This window comes from Chelonia mydas, chromosome 20, assembly GCF_015237465.2.
Source record: "Chelonia mydas isolate rCheMyd1 chromosome 20, rCheMyd1.pri.v2, whole genome shotgun sequence".
Lineage (NCBI taxonomy): Eukaryota > Metazoa > Chordata > Testudines > Cheloniidae > Chelonia > Chelonia mydas.
In genome coordinates this window covers 3,021,848-3,031,353 of record NC_051260.2, presented here as the reverse complement: position 1 = coordinate 3,031,353, position 9,506 = coordinate 3,021,848, and the positions used below count along the sequence as shown (strand labels likewise).

Here is a 9,506-nt window from a genome sequence, read left to right as displayed (position 1 = left end):
ATGTACAAACGCCGCACCATGGAACACGCTGAACCCCCCGCAACCCCATCCTGGGGCTGGCAACCACAGCAGCAGGGGCAGCCCCCCTTTACCCCCCCCAGCTGGGCAGCTGTGGAGTGGGGAGGGACCACACACTGGAAGAGGGGCTCTGGGAGGCCTGGATTTCAGCCTGGGGGGGGGGCATGTTGTGGGGGTGCTGATTCCCCCCACGGAGGGGGAGGAGCCTGTTCTCCAGGGGGAAGGGGTGCCCAGTGGCAGGGGGTGAGGTCTGGCTGGCTGTGTGCCCCCCCCCCCATCCCTGCAGCCTGTGGAAGGCCATGGGCATGAGCAGCTGGGGCTGGGGGGAGCAGCCAGACCTCCCTTCCTCCAGGGAGGTCTGACTCCCTCTCGGCCTGGGTAGCACCCTTAGGGATCAACACCCCCCCCCAGCTTCCCCCTTGCTTTGGACCCCACATGAGGGGCCCCCTGTGGCTGGTCGCCTGTGGTCAGAGAGGACCCCGGCCGTGCAATGGGCCAGGCAGAGCGGGGAGAGACATGCAGCAGACGCCCCCTACCCTCTTCTCCAGAGCTGGGGGGGCAGAACCAAGGCCCTGCTGGAGGAGCAGGGGTGGGCAGGGAAAAGGCTCAGCGGGGGCTGGGTGCTGGTTTAAAGGGCCTGTACCTCACCGCTATCCTTCTCTGCCCACCCCCGCTGGGGGCCTGACCCTCCTCCCTCTCAATTCACAGGCCCTGCCCAGGGGCCGGCCTAAAGGCCCCAGCCTGGCCGAGGATAGAGCTGGATGTTGGCCTGCCCCACGTGCCCCAAGAGGGGGCAAGGGGTAGCTGGCTCAGCCCCCCTGCCTGCAGAGGGATGCTACTAAATGCTATAGAAAAAGATTCTGCCTCAGTTTCCCCACCACCACCACAGCCCCCTGCTAGCCCAGCCCTGAGCTCCCCTCACCCCTAGCTCTGCCGGTGCCCCTCACTCCTGACCCGCAGCCCCCTGCTAGCCCAGCTCTGGGCTCCCTGCCCCCCCAGCTCGGCCAGTGCCCCTCACTCCTGACCCGCAGCCCCCTGCTAGCCTAGCCCTGCCCCCCACCTTTGCTGCTGCCCCTCCTCTATTGCACCCTGTGCTCTGCCGCCCCCCCCCCCATTGCACCCTGTGCTCTGCCGCCCACCCACCCCCCCACCTTGCAGCTGGGGAGCGGGGAGGAGATTAAGCCATAAAATAAAGTTTTATTCCAAAATAACAAAATAAATAATCTACTGTACACGTTGCAAAGGAAAAGTCACTAATGCTCTAAGCCCTCGGCCTACGGGAGCGTGAACGGGTCTCGAACCAGCGCTGCTGGGAACTGGGGAGGGGTGCATCACCAGCAGGGGCTCCAAAGTGCAGCCTGCCCCCCCCTCAGCGAGTCACAGGGAGGGGAACAGCCTCCTGTGGAATATGCGGGGGGCAGTGACACTGGTTCTGAGGGGACCCCCCATCATTCCCTGGTGCCCCCCGCTCTATAGCTGGGCCATTGTGCCAGCCAGGTGGCTTTTTAATCTGTTCTGCCACCCCTGTGATGGTGACATGGGGGGGGTACCCTGATTGTCCCTTTAAATCCCCCCCCCCCATGCCCTCCATACTGGGGGCTGGGGCTCGGGCAGGGTTCCTGGTTGGGGGGGTGGAATTGTCTACCCTGTGCTGTGTGCAAACAGCCAGCACCGGAGCCCCTGGGCTGGGGATACAGCTGGTGCCTGGGTGTGTTATGCAGGGGGGGGGGTTGGTGCTGGTGTGCAAAAGACAGCACGTTCCCCCCTCCCCAGCCCAGTGGGAGTGGTCGGCTGGGCGAGGCAGGAGCAGGGACAGGGTTAGATTGGGGAGGCATGGCGGGGGCGGGGGGGGGGGGGGTCTTGCAGACTGGGACGATCACCTCTGTTCAGACACCACTGGGCCGGTGAATTTGGGGTGGGAGATGCAGAGTGGTGGGGCAGTGGTGGAAGGGGAAATTTTGGGGGGGGGAGGCGGGGTGCCCTTAGGCCTGGAAGGTAAGGCCTGGCTTAGCCTCCCTGCCAGCAGCCCCAGCCCATCACCTGCAGCCCCGGCAGGTTGGTTCCCCTCCACTGCTCCTGGGGGAGGCTGGGCCAGACCCTCGGAACTCAGAAACCTCCTCCTAGCCCCCCAGGATCACTCCTGGGCCCCTTCAGCCCCCCTTGGTCTTGTGCTTTGCCTGCAACAGCTCTTCCCTCTTCCTAGGGTCCCCCCCAGCTCCTTTCTTCTCCCTGCCTCTTGGGGGGGTGTGTGTAGGTCACCCCCCCCTTAAAACATCCAGGAACTGAAGAGTTAAAGTTCACATCACCCCCGTGGTGGGGGAAAGAGGGGCTGGCTAGGGGGAAAACCCAGGGCTAAAGCAGCCAGCTGTGAGTGCAGGGGGCTGGGGTGGGCTTTGGAGGGGGCGGCTGCAGGGGGCTGGAGCTCCAGGCCGGCTGGTGGCAGTCGGAACGTGACCAGCTGGTTACATTAACTGTGCTGCGCCCTCCCTGCGGGCACGGGCGGGCACAGACTCTCCCTTCTCCCTGGGCACGGAGATATTGCTGTGGTGGCCAGCTGTGTCCAGCCTCCCGGTGCCCACGGGCATTGGGCCCCCAGGCCTGGCTCTCTGGGGGGCAGACGGGGAGGGGATGCTCCGGCTCCAGGAGAGATCACGGTGCGGGGGCCCGACCATTGGTTCTCCCCCGCCCCAGTCCTGTGGTTATTGCTTGGTTAGTGGAGGGGGGGAGCTGCTGTAGGCCCCACACCCCAACCAGGGGGGCTTCCGCAGCTCACTGCCGGCTGGTCTCCGGCTCCACCTTGACGCTGCTCCGGCGGGACTCGGCCTGGGCCGGGGGGCCCCCGTCCGCCAGCCCGTCCTCGAACTCTGCAGGGAGACAGGGCCAGGGTCAGCCTGAGGGCCCCGTCCCCTCGGGCAACTGCCCCCAGGATCGACCCCCCCCCCGGAGCAACCTTCTCTGGAGGAAACACCCTCCCTCCACCCCCACAGGTTCCACTGGGGTTCCCAGGACGTCAGCCGCCCCCGCCCGCCCCCCCGCCCCCGCTTCCTTCCTTTCCTGTCTGGGCGGGCGGGCGGGGGGGGCGGGGTTGGAATTTCCACAATTGTTTCTTTTTTCCATTCAGTAACGGGTGAGACGAAGAGCAAACAACAGAGCTGGGCCCGGGCCCCCCAGCTCTACCGGTGCCCCCCACTCCTGACCCGCAGCCCCTGCTAGCCCAGCCCTGGGCTCCCCACCTCTGAGCCCCAAGCACACCTGGTCCCTCTAGGGCCGCATAGTCCTGAGCTGGGTGGGTATAAACCCTGGGCGGGGCTGACCCCCTTCTCCCCACCCCCAGCCTTGCACCACCCCAAGGAGCCTTCCCCACCCCCGCTATCCCACCCCTAACCTCCTGGGCGCAGACCCCATGACCCTCTTTCACCCCTCCCGGGAGCGGGGCTGGTGGGGGCCGCTCACCTGGGCCCGGGGCCTTGCCCGGCAGGCAGGGGCTGAGGTGCCCGACCCGCTCATGGGACACTAGCCGGGCCAGGCGCAGCCCCTCGTCCATCAGCGTCTGCTGCAGGATGTGGCGGCTCCAGAGCCCGTGGGGGGGAAGGCTGAGGGGCAGGTCGGGGGCGGCACTGGGGGGCGGCGTGAGGCGGGGGCAGGATCCCGTGGCTGCAGAGAGAGAGAGAGAGAGAGAGAACACACATGTCAGTGGGGGGCTGGGTCAGGGGGCCCCATGGCGGGGGAGGAGTCAGATGGGAGGCAGAAACTGCACCCCCTGGCACCTCATAGTAGCTATGGGGGGATAGATGCATGGGCACCCTGCCCCCCACACCGCATAACGCAAGGGCTGCCTGTGTCCTGCCCTGGGTCTGGGCGAGTGCCCTTGCCTGGGGAAGGTCTCTGCGGGGCTGACGGGGTTAATCAGTACAAAGCCCCCCACCCCCCAGCCACGCTCCCCACTCACCCTGCAGATGCCCATCCAGGCTCTCTCCCGACAGGCTGGCCGCGTCCTCCTCCAGGCTGGCTCGGTACGGGGGGGCGTAGGACTCCGACCCCCCTGGCAGCTGCAGGGGCTCGGGGCGGCTCTGCTCACCCACCTGCGGGGCGAGGGGGCGGTTAGAGCAGCGCATGCTGGGGGGGGGGGGTCCGAGCTCACGCAGCGCCGCCGGGTCTGCAGGCCCAGGGAGCCGGGATGGGGGGGAGCCGGCCCCAGCCCACGTGGGCACGGGGCCCAGGCCACGCTGTCCTGAGGGCAATGCACCGAGACGGCTTGGGGCCCCGGCTGGGCCTGGGGCAGGATGGCACCGTGGGCTGGGAATCCCCCAGCAGGCAGCTCAGAGCCTGGGGCAGACCCTGGCGAAGAAGGGTGACACCCACCTCCCCAGTGCCAGCTCCTCTCCCTCGCCCGCTGCTCCTGCGCCCCCAAAGCCAGCTGCCGTCCCCCGTGCCTGGCGCTCAGCCGCACGTAGCCCAGCGGCACCCCTGGGACACAGGCATGGGCGTCCACCCGCCCAGCACCCACCTCCTGCTTCAGCTTCTTGGGCTGCGCGGCTCCGCTCTCGTCCGGATGCGACCTGCACGGAAGCGGCAGGACAAACAGCGTCAGGGGCCGGGCGGCGCCGCCGGGAGCCCCCCTGGGGCAGGAGGGCTCAGACCCCAGCTCGAGGGGCAGGCAGAGACCCTGCAGCCCGGGGCTGGGGGGTACCGGAGCCGACAGGCCATAGCACTGTTCCAATGCCGGGATTCCTCCGGCTCGGCCACCCCATCGCTCCCTGGGGGGCGGGAGGGAGGGACCAGCCCGGGGCCAGAGCCGGCTCATCCAGGGGGAGGCGGGGGTTGCAACCCAGCACCCGTGGCCTCTCCTGGGCACCTCCCACCCCCGTCCCAGGGGCGCCTCTGATGTTGCTCTCCCCGGGACGCGGTGGCTCAGATGGAAAATGACCAAAGCGAAAGAGGAACTCGGGGGCCGGGCTGCAGGGCAGGTGGGCGGCTGGCTCGGGGGGGGACGGGGGCGGAGGGGAGGAAGAGGAGGCTGAGGAAGGCGGCTTCCAATGCCCCCCCACCCCCAAGAGGGGGCGGGCAGGGCGGCTCTGCTGGGCACTGGGGGCAGATGGACGGCTGGGAGGCAGGAGTCTGCAGCAGCCTCCCCGCAGCCTGGTGTCCCCTGTGCCCAGCTCCTCGCCCCACTGCCCTCCCCCGGGCCCCACCACACTCCTCTGCACCCCACTACCCTCCCTGCCGCCCCCACCCCACGCTCTGCTCCCCCCCGCCTGGCCTAGGGGCCCCACGGGAGGGGCCCAGCTCACCTGGCTCCCTTGAGCGAGGACAGGTAGGTGCTTTCCCGGGCCACCTGGCGCGACAGGGAGAACAGCTCCACCCGGCGCAGCAGCAGCGTGTGGTCGCGCAGGCAGAACTGAGCCGCCGCCTCGTTGATGGTCAGCTGGGGGGCCCGAGAGGGAGGCCGTTAGCGTGGGAGCCGAGACACGGGCCCCGCGGGGGGGGCCCCAGGAGCCTCGACACCAGGGGAGGGGCAGAGAGACAGGAACGGGGCAGAGACGGGCCAAAGGCAAGATAAAAGGATCCAGGGATGGATACATAGAGGGAGGGCTGGCAAGAGGCCAGGAATAGAACCCAGGCGTCCTGGCTCCCAGCCCCCTGCTGCTCTCACCGCTAGCCTGGCTCAGCCAGGAATAGAACCCAGGTGTCCTGGCTTCCAGCCCCCGCTGCTCTCACCACCGTCCACGGACTGTTGCAGTCGGATACAGGATTCCCCTTCCCGAGCCATCCCACCCCAGAGGCGGCTGCATTCGGGGGGGGGGGGGGGGTCTGGGCAAGGGCTCCCCTGTGGCCCCATTGCTGCCAAGCCCCCCTCCCCAGTGGTGTGCGCTGCCCACGGCCATTGCCCCGCCCCCGCGGCTCACCTCATGCAGCGTGAGCGGCTTGCCGTCGCGGCGCCGGGCCTCGCCCCGCCCGTAGATGGCGCTGTGCCGCCGGATCTCCTCCTCCTTGCGCCGGTCCCCGTCGCCCAGCTGGAAGATGTGCCCGACCGCCTTGGCCAGCTTCTTGTTGAGCTTCAGGAGGGCACGCAGCTCGGGCTCGCCCCCCCGCGGGCAGCTCTGCAGCAGCCGCTCCACGCTCTCCGCCACCGTCCGCGCCAGCTCCGGGTCCAGCTGCTCCGGGGCCGGCTCCCCGCCTGCCCCCGGCGAGAAGGGGGGCGGCCCCCCGTCCTCCTCCGCACCGCCCCCCTCCGACTCCGGGGTGCTCCGCCCCGGCCACTGGGGGGCGGGCAGGGGGGAGAGCTTCTCCCCCAGCTCCGAGGGGCTGCAGGCGGGCGGCGTGGCCAGCCCGCTGCCCCCCTTGCCCGCGGCCTCGCCGGGGCTGGCGTGTCCATTGCTGAGCGACTTGCGCCCACCAGTCTCAGAGATCTTGAAGAGGGGGATGCTGCTGACGGGCAGGGAGGCCATGGGCTGGCTGAAGAGGCCGGGGTTGGAGGCCCACTCCCGCAAGGCCTTCTGGAGGCGCCGGACGTGCAGGGGCTTGGTGGCCATGCCGACCAGCGCCATGATCTCCAGGAACTCCTCCTCGCCCGCCTCGCACAGCTGCTGCACGTCGTCCCCGCCCTGCTGGATGAAGGTCTCGTAGTAGGAGAGCAGGTTGGCCCGCTGCAACACCCGGTACAGCTGCAGCTCGCCCAGGGTGCGGGGCAGGGCCATGGCGTGGGGCAGGCCTGTGGGGGGAGGGGAAGAGGAGGCGTCAGTGCCAGGACAGGGCATGGGGGAGGTGAATGGAGACCCAGCCACCACCCCGAGCTCACCACAGCTGGGAGAGTCGGGGTCCCCGACCCAGCCCTCGGGAGAGGGAAGGGCCCCAGCTGGTGCATGGTAAGAGCCTGGGGCACTGTACCAACCTCCCTGCACTGCACCCAGCACCCTGACCTCCCGGCACTGCATGGCTGCACCCCCCACTGCACTACACACTGCACCCCCAGCCTCCCTGCACTGCACCCAGCACCCTGACCTCCCTGCACTGCATGGCTGCACCCCCCACTGCACTACACACTGCACCCCCAGCCTCCCTGCACCCAGCACCCTGACCTCCCTGCACTGCATGGCTGCACCCCCCACTGCACTACACACTGCACCCCCAACCTCCCTGCACTGCACCCAGCACCCTGACCTCCCGGCACTGCATGGCTGCACCCCCCACTGCACTACACACTGCACCCCCAGCCTCCCTGCACTGCACCCAGCACCCTGACCTCCCGGCGCTGCATGGCTGCACCCCCCACTGCACCCCCCACTGCACCCCCAGCCTCCCTGCACTGCACCCAGCACCCTGACCTCCCGGCACTGCATGGCTGCACCCCCCACTGCACTACACACTGCACCCCCAGCCTCCCTGCACCGCACCCAGCACCCTGACCTCCCTGCACTGCATGGCTGCAACCCCTCACTGCACCCCGCCAGCCCCCCACACTACACCCAGCACCTCCTTCACACTCTCCCAGTGTAACCCAGACCCCACTAAGTGGCACCCCCGTGCCCTCACAGAGAATCCTGCCTTTGTTTCCCGCGGGCTCCGGGGAGATGTCCATGGATTCAGGGCAATGGGCATGCTCGGTGCAGCGTTTTGGGGGCTCCTCTAGTGATCAGCACCGCTCCCCTCCCCCAGCACACAGGCCTTGGGAGCTCAGCTGGACTCCTCCGAATCCGGCACCTTTGCAGCCCCCGGAGCCAGAGCAGTTGGCAACTGGCTCTTGGAGACCCCGATCAGCAGGATGTCCCCTCCCCCACCAGTCCCACTACAATGCAATGGGGGGGGGGGTGTCTCTCTCCTTCAGCCAAGAGAAGGCCCCCAGCGGCAGGCCCCAGACAGGTGGGCACAAGGCTGGAAGGGTCACCCGACGGGGTGGGGATGGGGGGTTGCCTGGGATACGTTCTCCGCACCCAGCCTCTTCCCCCCCGGGGGGGCAATGCCCCACAGAGACAGGGTGCTGCCCCGGCACCCCAACTGCTACGGCGCTGGGGCTGTATGGCAGGGATGTGCCAATGCGGGGCGGGGGGGGTCCCCAGCTCCATCCCTGAATGGGGAAGGAAGGAACCACCCCAGGGACCCCCCCCCATCCACGTTCCCCAGCATCCCATCAGGAAGCTTTGAGCAGCAATGTGGGGGGCACCGTCCTGAGATTTCCTCCCCCCCCAGCCTGACTTTGGAGCGGGGCAGCCAGCCCCCCAGGAGACGTCTCAGCACCTGGAGAGTGAGGGGCAAATATGGCACCAGGCCATGGGGGGGTGGGGCAACAGCTTCCACGACCTCCCGGATTCCGGGAGACCTCCATGGTCCATTGTCAGGGAAACCAGACACCCCCCCGCATGCCATCCTGTGTCCCTCCTGCCCCAGGCTTCCCTCCCCAGTACCAGACCCAGCTCCCCACACCCTGTCCCCACTCTCTGGCCTCCGCCCCCCCAGCCCGGACTCCCCACTCCCGCAGCGCCAGCCCAAGCGCCTCCTGCCCCCAGGCTTCTGCCCCATGCCAACCCCCTGCCCCCCAACTCTCCCTGCTGCAGCAGCCCCTCAGCACTAGCCCCCCACGCCAGCCACCGACCCAGCACTAATCCCCCACCCCAGCTCCCCCCGCACCAGCCCCCCACCTACCCAGCTCCCTGTCATGCCAGCCCCCTGCCCCGGTGCCAGCTCTCCCCATCATGCCAGCCCAGCCGCCCCCCCAGCTCTCCCCGCCGTGCCAGCCCCCCTCGCTTACTGGCCTGGCTGGAGCCGCGCCCCGCCGCTCTCGCTGCCAACTCCCCGGCGCCTGGCTCGCCCCGCCCGGGCATGCACGGCGGCGGGGGCCGGGGCGGGGGCTCTCCGGGGGTCCCCGCGGCCCCGGGCCGGCTGGATCGCGCCGCCGCTGCCCCGCTCGGCGCTGGCCGCTCGCTGCCTCCGCCGCTGCGCTCTGCGCGCCGCCCACACCGGATTTACAGAGAAATAGCAGCGCCCGGCTGCGCTGCGCGGCGCGTGGGAGGCTCCGGGGGCGGGTTCCAGCGGCGCCTCCCTCCGCCCCGCCGGCCCCAGGAGCGGGCAGGGCCGGAGCGCCCGAGGGGGGCGCAGGGGAAGGGGAGGCGGATGGTGCGGGGGGCCCGGGGGGGAAGAGGGCGCAGGCTGGGTAGGGGTGGTGCAGGGGGCATCCTTACAGGGTCCAGAGGAAGCCCAAGGGGGGGGGGTCCCCGGGGAAAGTGGGGGCGCAGGCAGGACACGGGGGAGAGCAGGGGGGCAGACCCAGAGAGCTGGGGGACCACGCCCAGGGGGACAAGGAGCATCCCCGGGGGGCAGCTGGGTGAGCCCAGCCAGAGCAAGGCGGGGGTGGCTTCTCGCGTGTTTTCTCCACCTGGGGAGTGTGGGTCACGGCGGCCTCCCATACCCCTCGGTGTCGCTGGGTGGGAGGCCTGGGGCAGTGTCTGACGAGCCCCTGCCGAGGGACCTGAAGCGGGGGCTGGTTCCCCGGG

The 9,506-nt window shown here is 69.4% G+C and overlaps 1 protein-coding gene across 1 annotated transcript; it reads right to left on the bottom strand.

Annotated features, from left to right (window-relative positions):
- Nucleotides 1–1,195: 1,195 nt before the first annotated feature.
- Nucleotides 1,196–8,953, bottom strand: NAB2 (NGFI-A binding protein 2). The gene is made up of 7 exons (XM_037883702.2): nt 8,765–8,953; nt 5,925–6,730; nt 5,310–5,443; nt 4,526–4,577; nt 3,968–4,100; nt 3,472–3,672; nt 1,196–2,882 (listed from the first exon to the last, which is right to left on the bottom strand). The coding sequence occupies exons 1-7, from the start codon at nt 8,835–8,837 to the stop codon at nt 2,788–2,790; spliced, it is 1,494 nt and encodes a 497-aa protein (XP_037739630.1). The 5' UTR covers nt 8,838–8,953; the 3' UTR covers nt 1,196–2,787.
- Nucleotides 8,954–9,506: the final 553 nt, after the last annotated feature.